The sequence below is a fragment of the Juglans regia genome, chromosome 3 (genome assembly GCF_001411555.2).
Source record: "Juglans regia cultivar Chandler chromosome 3, Walnut 2.0, whole genome shotgun sequence".
In the NCBI taxonomy this organism is placed as follows: domain Eukaryota; kingdom Viridiplantae; phylum Streptophyta; class Magnoliopsida; order Fagales; family Juglandaceae; genus Juglans; species Juglans regia.
Window position 1 is genome coordinate 8,711,072 of NC_049903.1, and position 21,577 is coordinate 8,732,648.

Below are 21,577 nucleotides of genomic sequence, written 5' to 3' on the forward strand. Positions count from 1 at the left end.
CCGAGACAGTTCTTTCTCAAATTCTTGATTGTCCCACCTCCCAGCAAATCTGGAAAACTCTTCATGAACTATACTCCGCTCAATCCACTGCCCATCTCATGAATATGAAATTTCAACTTGCAACTCTAAAAAAAGGGTCCGATTCCATCTCCACTTATTTCCACAAAACTAAAGCACTCTCTGCTTCTCTCAATGCTGCAGGACATCCTCTCCCTGAGTCTGAATTCATCATTTGTTTTTTGACAGGATTAGGTTCTGATTTCGAATCCGTAGTGTCTTCCATCACTACGCGTCCCGATCCTCTCTCTATTTCTCAGATCTATAGTTTTCTTGTCAACCATGAATCACGTCTTGCTCACCAAACACACTCTCTACTTTCCCAGAATTCCTTCACTGCCAACTCCAGTGTGCGTGGCTCGTTTACTCCTCCAAATCGAAGCCGTGGTCGTGGCTTTCGGCGTGGAAGGGGTGGCCGAAATTTTTCCCCATCTCCCTCGAATATTTTTTCCTCTTCTCAGAACAATCGACCCACATGTCAACTCTGTAATCGCATTGGTCACACTGTTATTTCCTGTTATCATAGGTTTGATCATGCATATCAGTCTCCACCACCTCCTTCTCTCTCAGCTAATTTTACCAATTTTTCAAACACGTCCGCACCATCTTCAAACTGGTTTCCAGACACTGCTGCCTCAACTCACTTCACCTCTGATTTTTCCAAACTTAATCTCGAGTCCTCACCTTATCATGGGCCAAATCAAGTAACAATTGGAGATGGATCATCCATTGCTATACAAAATTCTGGCTCTGGCTTACTTCCGACACCTTCTGGCAATTTTCTTCTCCGTCAATTACTTCATGTTCATTTCATTTCTCGCAATTTATTATCTGTTCAACAATTTTGTTTGGACAATTCAGTTTTCTTTGAATTTAATTCTTCTGATTTTTTTGTGAAGGATTTACGTTCCCAGGAAGTACTTCTTCAGGGCCCCGTTAAGAATGGCTTCTACGTCCTTCCAACTCATGATGCGGATGTCACTCCTCCCTCACGGCATGCGTTCATTGGCGAACGGACCTCATCCAACATATGGCATGCTCGTCTTGGTCACCCATCTCCTCGGATCACCTCCTTTACAATAAGACATCACCATCTTCTAGTCACTTCCACATCCACTTTGTCCCCTTGCTCGGCATGTCTTCAAGCCAAGTCTCATGCTCTTCCTCATCTGCTCTCCCCTTCTCAATCTCAATCTCCCTTTCAGTTGTTATTTTTAGATGTCTGGGGACCTGTGCCTGTGCTATCCTCCAGTGGCTTTAGATTTTATTTTTCTATTGTAGATGACTTTACAAAGTATGTTTGGCTTTTTCCTTTATATGCAAAATCTGATGTCTCTCAAATTTTTCTAAAACTGTGTCAACACCAATGTCAACTTCTGCAAAAATTTCGGCTCTTGATGGATCCTCCTTTGAGGATCCTCAGCTTTATCGAAGTGTTGTTGGTAGCCTCCAATATCTTTCTTTCACTCGTCCAGATATCTCCTTTGCAGTCAATAAAGTCTGTCAATATATGCACAGTCCTCGCCAATCTCACTGGCAAGCTGTCAAACGCATACTGCGTTAACTCAAATTCACCGTCTCTCTTGGCCTATTTTTCTCTTCTGTTTCGTCTCTTAAACTCACAGCCTTTTCGAATGCTGATTGGGCTGGTTGCCCGGATGATCGGAAATCGACGGGGGGTTTTTGTGTCTATTTTGGGTCTCACGGGGTTCTAAGAAACAACCGATTATTGCTAGATCCTCTACTGAAGCAGAATATAAATCAGTGACAAATACTGCGTGTGAGCTTCTATGGATACAAGCTTTATTAAAAGAATTGGGAATTTTTATTTCTGACGCACCTCACTTGTTATGTGATAATATTGGTGCAACTTATCTTTCGGCGAATCCAGTTTTACACTCACGGACTAAACATGTGGATCTTGATTATCACTTTATACGTGACCGTGTTACTAACAAAACTCTTATTGTTTCCTTTGTCCCAAGTAAGGAACAAATTGCAGACATTTTCACTAAGCCACTCTCCTCGGCGCGATTTGCACTCCTCCGTTCAAGCCTCACTATCTTATCGGTACCGCTTGAATCGCGGGGGGATGTTAGAGCAAGTGAACCTGCCATAGAGGATAATTCACCAGCTAAATTCAGTCCACTCGAACCTGCCATAGAGGATAACTTCTCACCAGCTGAGTCCAGTGCACTCATAGCGCATCCTCAACAGAATGGCACTGCCATTGCCTCTACTGCTCGTCCAAAACAACCTGCATAACAGACTCTGCTCTTATGGAATAATACGGAAACTTCTAGAATAAAATCTCTTGTGAATATTTCTGCTATGCTGTGTATTGTTTCTGCTATAAATACTAGGGTCAGTATTTTAATGACGTTCAGTCCCACTGCCTACGTTCTCACCTCTAGCTACCCCTTGTGGATTCTCAAATTCACTATTCAACCTCCTTCAGGCGAAGATAGAGACATATTACACTTTTGAGCAGTACCGCTATAAAGAGTCCGTATAGAACACCCTCTACACTTACAATCACCTTACACGTGGTGATTCAACTATTCTCTGTGTAGAACACTTTCTACACACACAAGATTTATACACACTTTTACTAATACAAGAGCTGATAGTGGGTACTTTATCAGATAACACTCCTCAATAAGTGAAATGAAAACAATACAGCGCAAAACTATATCTCTCGCAAAATGAACAAGGGTTAAGGCTCCGTGTTTAGATAAGGGAGATTGAGGGTTTTGAATGAATGTTGTAAAACTTATAATTGATATGTGTATGCTCTTAATGTAAATTTGTATATCTCAATTGAGCTATTTATATGCATATGAAACTTCATTTTCAAATTTAAAATATTCACATGTCAAAAAAGTAGCACCACTCACTTTTCAAAATTTTTAAATAAAAGTTTATCCATTTTACAATTGTCAAAACCAACATCATTCACTTTTTAAATTTTTCAAATCAAATCTTCTACTTTTCGCATATGACAAAATGAGCATTATTTATTTTTCAAAATTTTCAAGCAAAATCATTTACCTTTTGCATATGTTGAAAAGAGATAGCATCAATCACATTTCAAAATTTTCAAACCTAATTTTTTATTCTTTGCATATGATAAAATTAAGGAGTATTATATACTTTTTAAATTTTCAAACAAAATCATCTACATTTTGTATATATCAAAAAGAGTATCAATCACTTTTCAAAATTTTCAAACACAATATGCACATGTGAAACACGACAATCAATCATCTTTTAAATTTTTAAAATTCAAATTTTTAATCATGTCATGCACATGTAAAAGATCGTCTTTAAAAAATTTAAAATTCAAATTTTTAATTTTCAAACATATCATGTTCATGCGGAAAATGTAATTTAATACTTTATGAGAAATTTTTTTTAGCCTTAATCCAATTTCGAATTTTTTAAAGATATACAAAATTATTCTAAGAGTTTTATTTGTGAGCTTGTTTCCTTTCTAGCTCATACTTGGTTCATTGATGTGCTTGGCTCTATTGTGTAGACAACGTAAGCTTGAGACTCCTTTATATTTGAATTCATTTGTTATCATCAACATAGATATATAGATATATAATTATATAGAACTTGAAACCTTGGATTCAACAATTATTCGGTTTCTAAAATAAAATCTAAACTATTCAGTTCCAAACTATTAAGCAAAAAACCTAAAGAGAGCAAAAGAGGAAATCCTCTGAGGTTCGATTAAAAATGAATTAAGAAATTACAAGACTAACTTCAGTCCTATATATAAAAAACTAATTACACGTGCTACATAATAAATGAGTTCCTAACTAACTTGCTAATTCATATGTACATATCTCAACATAAACATTTAGAATTCAAATCTCTTACAAATTAAATCCTATCATCTCAATAGTGTAAGTAATGTATTTTCTACACTAGCTTATAAGTAGAATTACTCATCTAGAATTTAGCTTACATCCTATTAAGATTTAATTGGAGATATCCTATTTGAAAAATAAATAGAATAAAGATTAATTTAACAACCAGCTAATAGATACACTTGATAATTTATAAAACCAATGTTATTTATTTGTTGTCAGAATATGGCGACAAAACATATATCTTTTTTGAGTTATTCTACTCAACAGTCTTGCACCATATACCTATTGAGGTGAAAAAAAAAAAAAAAAAACAATTGTTTGATGTAGAACTACTGAATATAATTTTTCATTTTTTTTTTATCTTGACAAAATAGAGATTGATATCGTCTCAACAAATAAATTGGTAAAAAATGGCCTTATTATGACTGGTTCGAGCAGAAATTATTTATAGTAAGGGTGTCAAATTGTGTTAACGGATTATATTTGTGTCGTATGAAGACATGTATATTATACTATATGGGTCAATTCGAACACGACCCGTTAAGCTTATCGTGTAAAAATTTCAAACCCTAACATGACCCATTAATATAATGAGTTGACACAACACGGCCCGTTTCAACCCGTTTATATAAATGGATTGAACAAATCCGAAATTAATCCGTTTGACTTAATTAAGTTTAGTATAATTTTATATAAATATTAAAATCATAATATCTATAAAAAAATATATATATAAAACTAACTAAAAGTCCAAAATTACAATCCAAATATAAAAATATCAAAATTAAAATTTCAACAATTTTACTTTTAGGTATAGAGGTATAATTGTAACTTTAACTTTCTTAACGAGTCATAATAGATTGACCTTTTATCAACCCGTTAAGCAATTGTGTCTTAACAGTTCAACTCGTTTTGATCAGAACCCGTTAAAACTAAATTCAGACCCACTATTATCATATCGTGTTTGTATTAAATTAAGAGATCGTGTCACATATTGTCACCCTTAATTTATAATCTTTCTTAAGTTCATAGGCCTGCCCTCCGTTTCAATCAACCCCGCAAAGAAACCGGTGGGAAGAAGCCCTGCACTCAAAACGGTGCGTGTTGCGTTCAAAACAGATAGAAACGACGTCGCCTGGTTCTGTTTCATAACTTCCATTCTCATTCCCTACCTAGTACGACAGAGTTGACGGTCCCGGAGCGCCCAATTCCGTCTTCTCACAACCGTTCCGCTGGTACGTAATCGTCCATCACAACTTATATTTTTGTTTTTTGGCTTCGATGCCATCCATAGAGTTACCACCATATTGTTCTCAGACTGGTTTCCCGATGTTTTTTGGTTCGGCACGTTGTTCTTTATGTTTTGGGCTCTAGGGTTCCTGAGACTTGAAGACAATGCAGTCAAATTAGTTGTTGAATTTACCTTTTCTACTTCGTTTTTTCCCTGTTGATTTTCTTTTGGGTTTTCCTTTGTTATTTTCGTTCTCGGTCTTGAGAAGCTCATCGCATTGTTGGAATTTGCCGAATCCGATCTAATCGGCGTCTCGTTTAGCGATGTAAAGTAGCATTCATGTTAAGATTTACCTTTTATCGAAACAACCTGCTGATTAAGTTGTTATATAGTCAACTTGGATTTGATCAGCTATTGATACTGAACAGGTACACTGACATGGATGAACGTGTATACGTGAGATTGATGTTTTTTTTAACTTGAAATTGTATTAATTTATGCTTTTGGAATGGTTCAGGGTGGTATGCGTTTGTGTTGAATTTCATTTCGTGGATACTCGGGCTTGTCATGGCATCTAGACGTCTATACGGATCTTGAGCACATAGCTTTCATCTTTTATCTGAAATGTCTACATATTCAAATGCACAATCAACTGAGGCTGGGCATGTTGGTTGTCATAATGCTTGCCCTGATTCCGAAAGCCATCAAAGTTCTTTGAAAACTGAGGAGGACGAAGAGGAAGATGTAGATTTCAATCCCTTTCTAAAGGAAACCCCTTCACCGGAAGCTTCTTCGAGCTTGAGCTCTGAAATTGACGGTTTGAATGGGAATGTTTTCGACAATGGTGGAAAGATCGTTGATAATGGTGAAGGAAATAATCCATCAAAGCCAACTAGTGAGGTGCAAAATTATGTCATTGGAGCTCTTGAGCACGGTGAAGAGGAAACATTGATGCAAGCTACAGTTTCTCCCGAAGGAGTGTGTGAGAGGGAATTGCAAAATTCTGTTGCCCAAAATCCCAAGAAACGAAAATCTGCCTTAAACTCTCCATTAAAAACTGGTACCGTCCAAACAAAGGAAAATGACACTGGAGCTGATTCTAATGATGTTATGATTGGCGAGTTAAGTAATACACAATATTCCCAAAAGCCCATGTCAGATTTAGAGAAAGAGGATGCTATCTGCACACGCACTAGGGCCCGTTATTCCCTTGCAAGTTTCTCGCTTGACGAACTGGAGACTTTTCTTCAAGAAACTGATGATGATGACGACCTTCAAAATGTTGATGATGAACTAGAGTACAGGAAGTTTCTTGCTGCTGTTTTACATGGTGGAGATGGCGATGGCCAGTCAAATCAAGAGAATGAAAATGTTGATGACGAAGATGAAGATAATGATGCCGATTTTGAGATAGAGCTTGAAGAGCTGCTGGAGAGTGATGTAGATGTATGTAATAGGGAAAAGGCCCAAAAGGAGTGCAATGGAACTGGACGACGGCCGGAAACTAGGCAGAATAGGCGCCAAAAAGACTCTGCCCAATATCAAAAGAAGCTTTCAGGACAGGCAAAGAGGCCATTACGTCCCCTCTTGCCAGTTTTGCCAAATGGACCCATTGCACCCTTCCCTATTACTGATGGGAAAACCTCAATGCCTGATTCTTGTACAGCGGAAGATGGTTTTATTAGAGGATTTACTCCCCATCAAGTTGGCCAGTTACATTGTTTGATACACGAACATGTGCAACTTCTCGTTCAAGTATTTTCTCTGTGTGTTCTTGACTCTTCTCGGCAACACATTGCCTCCCAGGTTCGTGGACTGATTTTTGAGATACTTCAAAAACGGAATGAAGTATTAGCATGGAAAAATGTCCCATATCCTAGCATTTGCTTTTACCCTCCCTATGTTTGCTCATCCGTGCCAGATGAACTTCCCAAAATTGCCCCTGCACAATACACCTTAGAATCATGTGCTACATTTAATGCACAAAGAGCGTGCTCTAACCAGATGGCGGCTTCTCAAAACATGTCTCCTTCTAATGGGAGATGTGAATATGTTTCTAATGGGCACTTGGGTTCCTTCCAAAACAATGTGGGCTTTTCCTGGGTGCCTTTTATAAGCGGTCTTGTACTGTCCATCTTGGATGTAGCTCCACTCAATTTAGCTGGAAGGTATATGGATGATGTTTATACTGGTATGTCATTTAGAATGTTTGAAAGTGTTTTTCATGTTTTTGAAATCATATGCTTGTTCAAAAGTTTAACCTCTGTAGTATGCTTTTTCATTTGTTTAAAATTCTTTTCTCAGCTGTTCAGGACTATCGACAGCGTCAGGTGAAATCTGCTAGTGATGCTCCCTTTGTAAGAGAACCGCTGTTTCCCTTTCCTTGTTTCCCATCATATCCTGAAGCTAATTGTGAAGTTTTAAGGGGGCCCATTGCCTCAGTTGTTAAAACGGTGCCAATTTTACCCAGTCAACAGCCACCTAAAAAAACATTGGCTGCTGCACTTGTTGAAAGTACCAAGAGGCAATCAGTTGCTTTAGTTCCAAAAGAAATTTCAAAGCTAGCTCAAAGATTTTTCCCTTTCTTCAATCCATCATTATTTCCACATAAACCACCCCCTGCAGCTGTCGTAAATCGGGTGCTTTTCACCGATGCAGAGGATGAGTAAGTTGCGTGCTTTATTTATTGCTTTTACTGAATTGGTGGATTTACTTATCTCGATTATTCATTTTTTGCCAGTTTTAGAAATGCTTCACATCAAGGTGCATTACTTTTCATAGTTCTACTTCTGTTAAGGTTTAAGAAGAAACTTAAATTTGATGTATTTGACTTTCTGTATTGATAGTAATAGGAAAGGAAACCTCTTTTTTTTTTTAAAAAAAAGAAAAAACCATGGAGTTGAGAGGATTTTAAGATTCTTATCTTAGAATATAACATTTTGAAGAAAGTCTTAGGATTGCTTATGAACAGGAATCTTTCCTAAGATTCATGATTTTTGCATAATTTCTAATGCCATTTTCACCAATTAGGATAGTTATGTTGATTTATGCAGTGGGAGATAAAAGCATTTCAAGGTGATTTTTTGGAAGAATGAAGTTTAATTGATTTGTATCTACAACTAATTTTTATGCAAAGTTAATCTTAACATGAGATTAAACCCAAAACTAGTCCCTATGGCTTGTATAAATTAAATTACTTATGGTACTTTTTAATTGAACAGTTTACTCCCTGTAGTTGTATTATTATTAATATTGCAAAACGCAAATCCTAGAGGTTGGCTAAAGTGGTAAGGACCTTGATCTTGGTGGTTTACTCCCTCCATGTTTTTGGTTCAAAGCCTCTTGGGTGCAAATAATTTATAGGGTCCATTGGACTGGGAGAATTTTCCCTTGAATTACCCAAAGTGCACTTGTGGAAAATTCCTTACTGAGTGCCTGTGCACTCTCAGTCCATTGAAGTCTATATGAAGTAACCAGAAACCAAAAAATAAAATAATAATAAATTTTATTCCAAAACAAGCAAAGTTCTTGCCATGGGTGGTAGAGTGGCCACCCTTGGTGGTGGGGAGGGGAGGGGAGGGTCTCCTCCCACCACCCGGCCAACCTATGGTGGCCTGGATCAAGCCACTGTGGGTCGGCCCTGCAAAGGCCACCTGCCCATTTTTAAATATCTTTTGGGTAATGCTAGGGATCCCCAGCGGGATCTCCCGCTCATGGTCCCGCTCCATTTATTTAAAATTTTTCAAGTTTTCTTTCTTTTTTTTTTTTTACTTAATGGTTAAGAAAATGTTGTTTAATAATATTGTGAATTTTTTTTCTCAAATATTTAAAAGTGTTAAAAAAATTATGTGAAAAAAAAAAAAAACAAAAAATATTTAAAACTTTTTTTTTTCACATCATTTTTTAACACTTTTAAATATTTTTTAAAAAAGAAAAAAATTCACAATATTATTAAACAACATTTTCTTAATCACTAAATAAAAAAAAAACTAAAAAAAATGGAGCGGGGCCATGAGCGGGATCCCCCAGCGGAATCCCTATCATTTTCCATATTTTTTTGTTATTTGTTAATTTTAAGCAATTCAGAACATTTTAAATAAATTTATTATTTTTTGAAATTCTCCATGGTGCCTGCCTGATGTTATTCCATGTATGCATGTTTTAACAGTCTAATAACAAAGCATGTGGAATAATTTGGTGTTTAACCATTTAATTTATAAGACTGCAGGTTTGATTAGAGGTGGAAAATAGTTATTTATGAGGATACTTTCTTTCATAAAAAAGCTGTAGGTCCCTTAAAGTTGTTTCAAGTAGGGGTGTAACCGGTCCGGTCCGGTCCGGTTTTAGATAAAACCTAGGACCGAACCGGTATGTACTGGTTTTGTATTTTTCAAAACCGATTACGCATCGGTTACCTTCCTAAACCGGTACTTCCGGTTTTACCGGTTTCCGGTCCGGTCCTGTCCGGTTTTCCGGTTTTTTTAAAATGTAAATTTCACAATTTGTCATTAAAAATTTGTTTATAAAAAAAAAAAAAATTGATTTAAAAAAAACTGTCTTATACTTTTATTAATATATTAGACTATATAATAGTATTAATATTAGACTATTGGTATAGTTATAAGTTATATATTATTATTAGTTATAAAATTTTAGTGATTTAGTATTAACATTTTATGTAATAATTTATAAATTATAATAAAAAATTATTTCATATATAAATATCTATGTTATATATAAAATTTCACATAAAAATTTATAATTATATATTATATATAAAACTTATATATATTAATATTTAATATATATATAATATTTTGTATAAAACTTATATATAAAAATATTATTTTTTATTTTTTTTAATCAACCGGTCCGGTCCAAAAAATCCCGGAACCGGAACCGGACCGGAACCGGCCGGTTTTTACATTTTAAAAATCGGTTCCGGACCGGACCGGTTCAAAACCGGTAAAACCGGTCCGGTTTTCTGGTTTGAGTTTACACCCCTAGTTTCAAGTATAAAAGTATGGGAATATAGGACACTTTTTTTGGTCGTTGTAGTTCCCTAGAGATCCTATTTATTTGTGTATTTATTTTTATTTTAATTTTTTTGATCGGTAATCAAGATATTTTATTCATAAAGAGTAGGCAAAGCCCAATTACATAGAGAGTATACATGAGAAATACCTAACTAGAGTTTACAACTGATAGTAAAAAGTCATGGACAATTAGTCTATTACAAACAATGGCCCCCACCCATGAGAACAATGTGTAGCCATATACACCTACACATGCAGATAGAGACCAATACATGCGACTTGTGAATTACCTCGGAGACCTCTCCAGCTACCTAAAAAATCCACCAATCTAAGAGGCATGACCTATGATAATTCAAGTCCTGTAAAAAAATAATCCCATGTGGTCCTCGCCACCTCGCAATGTAGAAATAGATGCCTACAGATCCTATTTATTACTGATGATGGTGTTAATTATTAGCCTTTTATGTTGCTTGTTTGTTTCCTTCAATTATTTCAATGGGCCTGGTTATGGCTACTGACATATAAAACCTATGATAAACTTATAAGATATGTTTGTGAAGTTTCTTGTGTTTTATATTGGGATTCAATGCAGGCTATTAGCACTGGGATTGATGGAATATAATACAGATTGGAAGGCGATTCAACAACGTTTTCTTCCTTGCAAGTCGAAGAATCAGGTATTTCTAGACATGTAAAGAAAAATATTATCTGGTAATCATGTCCAGATGAGCTCTAAGATTGGTTATCGTTTGTGCTATCATTCCTCCTGCTGTCTCTGCTAAGGAGGGAAGGAACAATTTGTTTTGGAAAAGGAAATGCAAATAAATTCTTCACCTTTTATTTTCTTAGCTCCAAACTGTGGCTGAGAAACTTTTTTCTTTTAATTAAAAGATGAAAGAAACTAGATTACTGCATAAGACTGCATAGAAATTATTTTGTACTTGATGGCTATGGAAACTACTATTATGCTTCTATATGCGGAGACCTGCTTGGGGCCTAGACCAAAAGGGAAGCTAGAAATGGTGATTGCTGGAGATTAGAGGAAAAAAAATGTCGAAATCCTATTATATCATACATCGTGTATGTAGGGCTATTGTTAAAATTATAAAAGATATTGAGGTTAATTTAGTGAGTATAGCGGGCCTTGGGGCACCTTTAATTTGCTCCTTGCCTGTACCTACTTTTTATTAACCAAGAAATCCTGGCCCATTCCCCTTTCTGGTTCTCCATATTGGACCAATTAGATGTGGCACAGGTAGTTTATTCTACCTCTCCATGGGTGTAAGTATATGTGATTTATTCTACCTCTCCCTCCCTATCTTTCTCTCTCTACGAGAGAAAAAATTATTTTGTAGTTCTTTTTTTAAGGGTTTCCTTTTTAAAATGATAATCGGTAAATATGGTAAAAAAAAAAATTCTTATTTTTTTGGGCCCATAGATCCATTGTTGAAATTGGTTTTAAAGCTTCATGATCATGATGAATAGAGGAGTTGCCCTTTGCGAGTTCTTGCGCTTTGTGAATGTGGATGTGATGTTGACATTAGACCTATTGTAGTTCATCATTCATCACTGTATGTTTCAGCATTAAGCATTAGTGTGTTTTTGAATTTGCATATGCTACTTTCATTGCAGATATTTGTTAGGCAAAAAAATCGCTGCTCATCTAAAGCACCAGAAAATCCCATAAAGGTATGTCTGCAATCTTGAGCATAATGAAGATAAATTATCTTGATTACCTAGCTACTTATTCTTATTTTGAAGTGGATTTTTTCCCAGATAATGCATACAAACTTAAGTTGTGGTTACCTCTCTCTCTCCCAAAAAAAAAAAAACTTGGCATTTTTGGTTGTGATCTCTTCATCTTTTTAATTAAATAGATCGGATATGAGCTCTTGACTCTTCAATTGAGCATTCATCACATTGAATGGTTGGAAGAAATTTACGATATTAGGATATCCAAAAATTGTAACCCGTGATATTTTAAAGGTAATATTTCATTGCAGCAGGTGGTCTTTAGTCATATTGTTTAACACGATGTGAATAGTGGTGAAAGCTGATAGGTCTACAAGACAAGTCTTTGGGTTATGTTCTCATTTTTCATTTGGTAAAAATATAATGTAGTTGTTTACTACTACATGCAGGCAGTTCGAAGAATGAAAACCTCTCCTTTGACTGTGGAAGAGATCACATATATTCAGGAGGTAAATTTGATTAAGAGTTTTTTGGATTATTTGTATTTCTCTTAAGAAGATTTTCATTCGATTGATAGTGTATGATTTACCGTAAAATCCAAATTGCACACAGGGACTTAAGCTTTATAAATTGGATTGGATGTCTGTGTGGAGATTTGTTGTTCCACATAGAGACCCATCTTTATTACCTCGGCAGTGGCGCATTGCCCTGGGAACTCAGAAGTCATATAAGCAGGATGCAGCAAAAAAGGAGAAGAGACGATTATATGAGGCTAGAAGAAGAAAGTGCAAAACTGCAGATCTGACAAGTTGGCAAACTGTATCTGAAAAGGAGGTTTGTTATCCTCTGAAGACAGAAAACGAGCATTAACATTTAATCCTTCGTATCTTCCCATTCATTTTATACAATATTCTAATGAGTTGCTGATGGTTGGACAATACTGTGTAATAGCATGGAATTTGTGGTTGAGCTGTAAACTAGCCGGCCAATTCACATAGCACAATCTTGGTTCATCAATTATTATGCTCTCAAGTTGATGATAATGTGGAATAGAATTGGGCATGGGGCTTTAAATTATGAAATTTATAATTTATAATTTTAGATTACATGCTAATACAATGCTTGCTTATAACCTTTTTTTGACTTTCCCGGTAACATCTACATGTTCATAGTAGTAACACAATTATTGTGTTATATATTCTTCTTTTGCTGAACCTGCCATAGCATTACTCTGTTTCATCAAGGTGGAAAATTTTGGCCTTGGGCTGGGGCTTGGCTCATAAGCCTTACTATAAAGCTTTGCTTCATCTCTTTAATTGGCAATTGAGGTTTTTTTTTTTTTTTTCGTAAACGACGATTTAACTTTACACAATTGTTGTATTTGGTGCAGGACAATCAGGCTGAAAATACTGGCGGGGAGAATAACAGTGGAGATGATAGCATAGATAATGCAGGTGAAACGCATGTACACCAGGCATCTTCAGCAGATTGGAGGTCTGGTACCTTCAGTCTCATTTCTTCTGCTCATCCTTGCTCAAATCTCAAAGAAAAAATCCTTCCTAAGGATAGACTGCCTCAAGAAGGGACTACAATCAGTAAGCAGATAAACTATAATGGGTCTAGAGAGGCTCAACCCCAGACTGGTATCATGCACAAGTTTCCGCCTTTGTCACAGCATACGCAGCAACCCTATAGTTCATGTCAGGTAAATAGCGCTAGAAATTGTGCATTTAATACCATGGAACCAAATCATCCGGCTTCTTTTATGACATCAAATAGCAGCAAATCCCCATTCTGTTTACGGCCTTATCGGGCTCGTAGAAATAGTAGTGCCACTAATTCCCGCATAGTGAAATTAGCACCAGACTTGCCACCTGTGAATCTTCCACGATCTGTCCGTATAGTCTCTCAGACAGACTTCAAAGGTTGTCAGTTTGGAGCACCCACTAAGGTTTCTGCTGCTGGAGTTGGTATTGGTAATTCTGGAATAGAAGATGTAGTTTCTCGTAATCCTCGTGCTGTGAAATTGGGAACCCCCCATTTAGTAAAATCTCGACAGAATGAAAGCAGTCCACTGCAAGACAATGTTTTACATTCGCATGCAGAAGAATCTGAAGTTGTCAAGGATAAATGTCTTCTGGATGAAAGACGCTCTGATTCTGATCTTCAGATGCATCCTTTACCCATCCAGGCCCCTGAAGATGGGCATTTGCTACATTATCCATCGAACTGCGGCACTAGTACTTCTACTTCTTTCAGTTTCTTTTCAGGAAATCGGCCTCAGTTGAATATAAATCTCCTGCATAATCCTCAGCTTGAAAACTATGTTCAACGTTTTAATAAATCATTGAAGTCAAAGGATTTTACTTCAGTAACTTCTGGCATTGACTTCCAACAACTGCTACAAAGAACTGATGATGTCTGTACTGATTCTGCAGCTGCCTGCTCAACTGCACACCTATCTACTGGTTTGGATGGAAAATCTGGACCATCTGGTCAGCTTCAAAGTCCTTTTGATAGTCTCCAGACCGAGTCACTAGTAAGTCATGGTCTAGCTTCTGGTCCTAATCCTGTAAGCCCTACTGAGAAAGCTAATGAGCTAGACTTGGAGATCCACCTAAGTTATACATCCAGAAAGGGGGAGGGTGTGGAAAGCAGTGATGTGACAGCACATAATCCAGCAATGTCAGTAATTGCAGCAGCCGCAACTAGAACTCAAAACATCAGTTATCCTCCTTGTTCCAAAGTCAGTACCAACCTTATTTCAGGTGGCCATGGATTGACAATACCAAGTAATAACATCAGCAGATACAACGTGGATGATATTGGTGACCAGTCTCATCCGGAGATTGTGATGGAACAGGAAGAGTTGAGTGACTCTGATGAAGAAACTGAAGAACATGTAGAGTTTGAGTGTGAGGAGATGGCTGATTCTGAAGGAGAGGACGGATCAGGATGTGAACAAATTGTTGAGATGCAAAATAAGGTGACTACTTTTTCTTTTGATTAATGAAAAGCATTGCCTTTTTGTATTAGTGCTCCTAATTCTATTTATTGCAGCTAGAACTTTATTATTATTGTTTTTATATAGTTGTGTTCCAGAATGAACTCTGACCTTTTATATCTTGAATGCTTCAAACTTATGTTCCCCACCCACCCACCCACCCACCAGAACGCACCTTCAAAAGAAGAAATATACTAGAATAGGACTTTGCGCTCTCAATTTTTCTCAAGACATGGGTTGCACACAAAACATCTATTCAAAAGAGCCATTCTTTTTAAATATTTGGTGTTTGCTGTTGCATACTTTTTCCGCCGTTCTGCTCTAAGTTCATTTCTTATTTTAGAATTGGCATTGTTGATTGCAGGTAGCTATGATCTTTTTCAATGTAGTTGCTATTTTTTAATATTTAGCATGGTTATATCCTGGATTGTGCATCACTTTGATAATCAGCTTTGATTTCTATTTCCTTGTTAGGTGTTTTCTCTTGTATACTTCTTGTGCACTTCAGCTATGCCTTTTGAGTTTCCTTATAAATTCTTTGATTTCTTATATAAAGATCCCATTTCTGGTTAGGAAAGATTTAAACCTAATACCTATCGCCATCCCTGCCACTCTTGACCACTTAGCCTAATCCCAAAGGCCAGTTTCTTGAAAAATTAATAATCAGCACAATCTTATGCTTCTGCATTTGTTTGGCCAATCACACCTTACTGAATGCACCTTGTGTTTTAGGGTCCGTTTGGCAACACAACTATTCTCAATTATTCCTCAGATATTTCCTTCTCAAACCACTCAAACACAAAACACTTTTCAATTTCAAATCTTCAACTTTTTCATCTAATCATTACAATTTTTCCAAACTCCCAAACAAAACACAAAACAATCCCTACTTTTTCAAATTTCAAAACAAAAATAATATTGACAAATTATAGTCAAACAATTTTTTAATTTTATAAGATATTTATTCAACCTTTTCTCTCTTCTTTCTTAAAACCTAATAAAACATCTTAACCCAAACCATTTCATTAATATTCACAGATATAATGAGATATTCTAAGTATCTAAACGGGCCCTTAATCTTGCAAACATGCCCTCTCATATTTGGAAATTCTATATTTTCTACCCTGGTCCAAAACATAGGAAAATGATTTGTGCAGGCCTAGGGTGTGCAAGCCCATGTAGGCCCTTTAAAAAAAGTGGGACCCACCTGAGAAAATCTACTCTCTCTCTCTCCTCCTTTTTTTTTTTTTTTTTTTTTTTTTTTTTTTTTTTTTTTTTTTTTTTTTTTATTTTTTTTATGGTGGATCTCACTTCTTTTTTCCCCAAAATGGACTGCACGAGGGTTGCATGCCCTACGCTTGTATCTAGCATTTTTTTTATTGGCACTAGATGTTCGAGAACAGTGTCCCGACTAATCCTAGGAGTGCACAGGCCCTTGACAAGAAGTTTTCCGCAAGTCCACCTCAGAGAATTCAAGGGGAAAACCTCCCAGTCTAATAGCCCCTAGAGATTGTTTGTACCCAAGGAGATTTGAACCTTAGACATGGAGGGAGCATTCCCCCAAGCCCAAGGCCTTTACAATCGAGCCAACCCCTATGGGTTGGCTTGTATCTAGCATCACTAGAAGCATATATGTTTTTATGCATATTCATATATTTCCTCGATGAATTTGGTTTATGACACCATGAGGTTGGTTTGCTCTCTTATTCTTTTCCGTCTCATCTTCTTCTCACTTATCAAAAAAAAATCTTTTCCGTCTCATCATCTCTTGTTTTTACCCTCCATAGACATTATTTTTCTCTCTCTTTGGGAGGGAGGATGATTATTATTTTGCATTAAGATTTATATTCCTTTTTGTTTTTGTTCACAAGTTTCTGTTTTGTCTCTACTTAATAGGACGGCAAGAATTTGACTGTGGAAAATCAAGTGACAGTTGCTTCTGGTGGTGATAAACAATGTGAACCAATGACCTGTTGTCATCCTCAAGGTGATGTTTGCATCCTTGTAAAGGACATCACTCCTTCCCTAGAGTTGGGTTTGTCTAATCAAGGAAAGGATGATACTAGTAATTCTTCATGGTTGAGTTTAGATTCATGTGCACCAGATCGTCTTTTGAACTCAAATACTAAGCATGAAGAGAGAGGTATAGGTGAAGGTCCTGCAACAGAAAATTTGTCTTCATGTCGTCCTATCAGATCTTGCAATAAGAAAAAACCAAGCACAAAAGTTACTGTGCAGAAACATGCTATGGATATGGCACGGCAGCTGAGCCTTGGTCCTCTTGCCGTTTCCACTTTGAAAAAACCAAGAAAGCGTGCATACAGAACTAACACAAGTTTGAATGTAAGATTGTCTTTTGGAAGCTCCAGCAGTGATGGTAAAGATAGGCTTGATTGATTGCTGCTCTGTCTATGTTCACGAGGGCTGGTAGTACTTTCTCCCATGTCAGCAACCCAATTAGCAAGCAAAAGGGGTCACAGTGGAAGTAAAGAGGTCAGCTTAGGCTTGTTTGGTGAATATTTTTTATGAAGGCATGAGAAACAGTGGGATTGATTTGGTGGAGCGGGGGTGGAAGGCTTTGGATATGCATTATAGCATAGGTGGTTGACGGATTATTCCATCGGTTGATAGAATCTGTCTCTGTTTATGCTTGTTTCGGGAGTGGGATCGTGTACAGACATTTTGCTTGTATATTCTCCATTGATCTCAGTTTTGGGCTAAAATGACCTCATTTCAAGGGGCTGGTTTTGCTAACAATGAAGTTCTAGGCGATAGCAGAAAACTGTTTATAATGATGAAGGAAAAAAAAAAAAAAAAGGAGCAGTTCTACGAATAGTTTGTGGGTTGATGTGCAAGTGTTAAAAGTAACAAAAAAATCTTCACAATTTTTTAACACTCCACACTCCATATTATTTTTAATTTTTATTATTTTTTTCTTTTATTAAATATTTATTATATGAATAATGAATAAAAAATTTGAAATAATTTAAAAAGAATAAACTTAAAAAAAAATTTTAAAAAATTTAAAAAATTGTGGAGTGTGGAGTGTAGGGAAGATTGTGTAGCAAAGCTCATCAAGGGAAACGACACTTCATTTGGTAATATTCAAAAGTCTCGTTTGAATACTCATATGAGAGTTTGAATACTCATATGAGATAAGATGATAAATCTATCAATAATATTAAGATAGTTTGTAAATGGTAGTGAAATAGTTTGATTTAGATTTAAAATTTTATAGATTTTAAAAAATGATAGAAAAAGTTGAAAAAAATATTATAATATTATTTTTGTTTTAAAATTTTAAAAAGTTTGATTTTTTTTTTATGTTTTATATTGTATTATATGTAAGTTTGATAAATTTATAATGATTAGATGCAAAAGTATGAAAGAGAAATTAAAAATTATTTATGTTTAAATATTGTTTGAACGTTTAGATAAGATAATACGGGACCAACTGCGTATTCAATCGGAGCCTAAAATTCCAGCAAGGGCTGAAACGATTATCCGCTCTTGGACCCATAAGATCTGAAATAATTAATAGATATGATCTCGAATGGTTAGTTTTGAATATGGGTTAAGCTTATCAGAAAAAAAGAATACGGGTAAAGGAATTGTGTGACATGACATTTCAATATTTTTCTTTAAAGTTCTGATCTATTAATTCCCACCGGTTTTCTACGCAGCGAAAAGTAAATCCAATTCATTTTCTTTCCTCCAACCACGTGAGAGAGAGAGAGAGATTTGGGCCGAAGAGCTCATAGGCCTAGGGTTTCAGGGCCGAACTTCTACTATCACGACCATCTAAATTACTAGTAGCTTGTTTTCGGCGACACACTCTCAAACGTTTCAGAACACTGTTTTCCACAAGAGAGAGCCTTCCTTTCTCCTATTGTCTTCTATCATCTCTCCTTCCAAGTAAAGACGCTCCAGAGGTAGCTCTTCAGTCCATTTCTCGCTTTCATATGGGTTCAGCTAATTTTTTCCTCCCAAAGTTTGAGTTGTTGGTTTTTTTTTTTTCTTTACGCTATTTAAGTCGTTATTGTGCAAAACCATTTCTTTTCTGTTTCCTATAAAATCCCAAATCAAAAAGGATATTGAATTTGGGTGCTACGCTTATTTGGGTCTACTCAACTTTTACTATATATTGCTGAAAAAAAGGTCATTTCTTTACCTGGGTTTTAAGTTCTTTGCATTCTATATTTTAGTAGAATTTTAAGCTACTCTGGTTTGGTTTTTCTTTACCTTGACTGTTACTGCAGGTAGTAGGCCATTTGATGAACCGGGTTTTAGGCACTCTATGTTTTTGAGCTTCTGTTTAACCAAAGGAAGTGCTTTCATACGCCGAGGCTTCCACGTAGGTAAGCAGTTCTCAAATCCAAGTACTGAGGATATTGTGTTTAGCGCAATTTGCGTTAATTTAAAGCAGAGGAGATGGAGAATCTTGGAGCAAATGTGGCGGAGTCTCGACAATTCTTTAGTGTGTCGTGTCATTCTCGAGTTTCAGAACTCGCCGCTGTTAGCTTTAGAGTTTTACAATTGGGTTGGAGAGAAGAAGAAATTTTCACACTCATTGGAATCTTCTTGTACTGTAATTCATTTGTTGGTCAACTCAAGGAGATTCGATGATGCCTTGGCTCTTATGGGGAACTTGATTTGTGTAGCTGGCGTGCCTCCCCTGAAGGCTTTGGAAGGGTTGGCTAATAGTTATAAAGGATGTGATTCAAGTCCAGCAGTGTTTGACGCATTGATCAGGGCTTGTACTCAGATTGGAGACACCGATGGTGCTTATGAAGTGATCAAGAAGTTGAGGACCGAGAGTTATTCAGTTACGATTCATGCTTGGAATAACTTTTTGGGTCACCTATTGAAGTTGAATGAGATCCATAGGTTTTGGGAGGTGTACAGGGAAATGATTTCATATGGGTATAGTGAAAATGTGAATACTTTCAATTTGATTGTTTATGCTCTTTGTAAGGAATGCAGATTACCAGAAGCAGTCTCAATATTTTACCGGATGTTGAAGAATGGAATTTGGCCTAATGTTGTTACTTTTAACATGATCATAGATGGAGCTTGCAAGATGGGTGACTTGGCTCTTTACTTGAAGCTTCTGAGGAAGATGGAAGTGATGTCAGGGGGGTTTGTACAACCCAATTCAGTTACTTACAATTGTGTCATTAATGGGTTGTGCAAGATGGGGAGTGTAGGATCTGCAAAGGAAGTGCATAATGAAATGACTAAGTTGGGTATTGAGTCCAATGAAAGGACCTATGCGACTCTGATAGATGGGTATGCAAGAGGAGGGAGGTTGGAGGAGGCTTTTAAGTTGTGTAATGAAATGGTGGAAAGGGGCTTAATTCCTAATGCTGTTGTTTACAATACAGTTATCCATTGGCTGTACAAGGAGAGAGATATTGAGGGAGCTTCTTTGCTATTGTCTGACATGATTGATAAGCATATATGCCCTGATCAATTCACCTACTCAATCCTCATAAAGGGGCTTTGCATAAATGGATATATGACAGAAGCTTTTAAACTAAATAACCAGATTATGGAAAGGAACCTCACTACAGATGCTTATCCTCACAATATCCTCATTGATTATATGTGCAGAAACAAAAATTTAGCAGGGGCTAAGCAACTGCTGGGCAGTATGTTTGTTCATGGTTTAATCCCTGACCTCGTTACATATGGTAGTTTGATTGATGTGTTCTGCAAGGAAGGAAATGTAGAGCATGCGGTTCAGGTCTATGACAAAATGATAAAGGTGGAAGAAAGTCCCAACTTGGTTATATACAATATTCTTCTAAATGGTTTATGCAGAGAAGCGTCAATGGATGTTGCTAAACTTTTGGTAGATATTTTAAGTAGGAAGGGTTTACTCGATGCCATAACCTATAATACCTTGATAAATGGCTATTTCCTTGGTGGGAAGGCTGATGAGGCATTTGCGATGGTATCGGAAATGAGAAAGGTGGGGATTTTAGAGAACAGAGTCACTTACAACATATTAATCAACTTCTTTTGCAAGTTTGGATGTTTTCAAGAAGCAAAAGACCTTTTGAAGATGATGGTTCTTCGTGGCATTGTTCCTGATTTCATAACATATACAACTCTTGTTACCCATTTCAGTAAGAATTGCAGTCCAGAGGAAGTGATTGAATTGCATGATGAGATGGTGCTTAAGGGAGTAATTCCTGATAGACAAACATATAAGACGATTGTTAGCCCACTTCTTCACGAAGACAATGCAAAGACTGCAGTTTAGCATGGCAAAGTGAGCTTCAAAAACTCAAAAGTTTAGTATGGCCATTTTAAGCCTTTGTAGATTACTTCCTTGTGTTGACCAAGCATGTATTCATCCATATTTTGTTTGTGCTTTAGGACCCCCTAGACTCTTGAATGAAGAATTTTTTGATCTACCAATTCAACATGTTGGTAAATGGTAACGTCTCTACTCCCGCCACAATCGTGTTACAACGGCATGTTACTTGGCTTTATGGGAGGGTCATGTAAACTCTTTTAAGAGATGCCTTTGTAGGATCACAGATGGGGGTCATTTTTGCTCCACACAGATAATTTGTGGAATTTCTTTTCTTCATGTTCTAGTTTCATTTAGTAAATTTTGTTCACCTCCGGATCCTACCACTTGGATACACAAACAAGTTCCCTTTAC

At 36.5% G+C, this 21,577-nt stretch overlaps 2 protein-coding genes across 4 annotated transcripts; both read left to right on the plus strand.

Moving 5' to 3' along the window:
• Window positions 1-5,090: 5,090 nt before the first annotated feature.
• Window positions 5,091-17,655, plus strand: LOC108988714. 2 transcript variants are annotated; one of them, XM_018962042.2, is made up of 9 exons: window positions 5,091-5,173; window positions 5,687-7,360; window positions 7,474-7,834; window positions 10,798-10,882; window positions 11,838-11,894; window positions 12,347-12,406; window positions 12,510-12,731; window positions 13,288-14,883; window positions 16,798-17,655. In XM_018962042.2, the coding sequence occupies exons 2-9, from the start codon at window positions 5,794-5,796 to the stop codon at window positions 17,296-17,298; spliced, it is 4,449 nt and encodes a 1,482-aa protein (XP_018817587.2). In that variant the 5' UTR covers window positions 5,091-5,173; window positions 5,687-5,793; the 3' UTR covers window positions 17,299-17,655. The 2 variants fall into 2 exon arrangements, with proteins under 2 accessions (XP_018817587.2, XP_018817588.2); XM_018962043.2 differs by lacking the exon at window positions 5,091-5,173 and adding an exon at window positions 5,281-5,597.
• A 1,080-nt stretch (window positions 17,656-18,735) lies between these two features.
• LOC108988717 (pentatricopeptide repeat-containing protein At1g11710, mitochondrial) lies at window positions 18,736-21,533 on the plus strand. 2 transcript variants are annotated; one of them, XM_035688650.1, is made up of 3 exons: window positions 18,736-18,833; window positions 19,161-21,178; window positions 21,286-21,533. In XM_035688650.1, the coding sequence occupies exon 2, from the start codon at window positions 19,199-19,201 to the stop codon at window positions 21,167-21,169; it is 1,971 nt and encodes a 656-aa protein (XP_035544543.1). In that variant the 5' UTR covers window positions 18,736-18,833; window positions 19,161-19,198; the 3' UTR covers window positions 21,170-21,178; window positions 21,286-21,533. The 2 variants fall into 2 exon arrangements, with proteins under 2 accessions (XP_035544543.1, XP_018817590.1); XM_018962045.2 differs by having other exon boundaries at window positions 19,161-21,533.
• The last annotated feature ends 44 nt before the right edge of the window (window positions 21,534-21,577 follow it).

Coding starts and splice junctions, on each gene's coding strand:
- LOC108988714 (XM_018962042.2), top strand. CDS start 5,794: ATGTCTACATATTCAAATGCACAATCAACTGAGGCTGGGCATGTTGGT. Junction 7,361..7,473: donor TATGGATGATGTTTATACTG/GTATGTCATTTA, acceptor TTCTTTTCTCAG/CTGTTCAGGACTATCGACAG. Junction 10,883..11,837: donor CTTGCAAGTCGAAGAATCAG/GTATTTCTAGAC, acceptor CTTTCATTGCAG/ATATTTGTTAGGCAAAAAAA.
- LOC108988717 (XM_018962045.2), top strand. CDS start 19,199: ATGTTTTTGAGCTTCTGTTTAACCAAAGGAAGTGCTTTCATACGCCGA.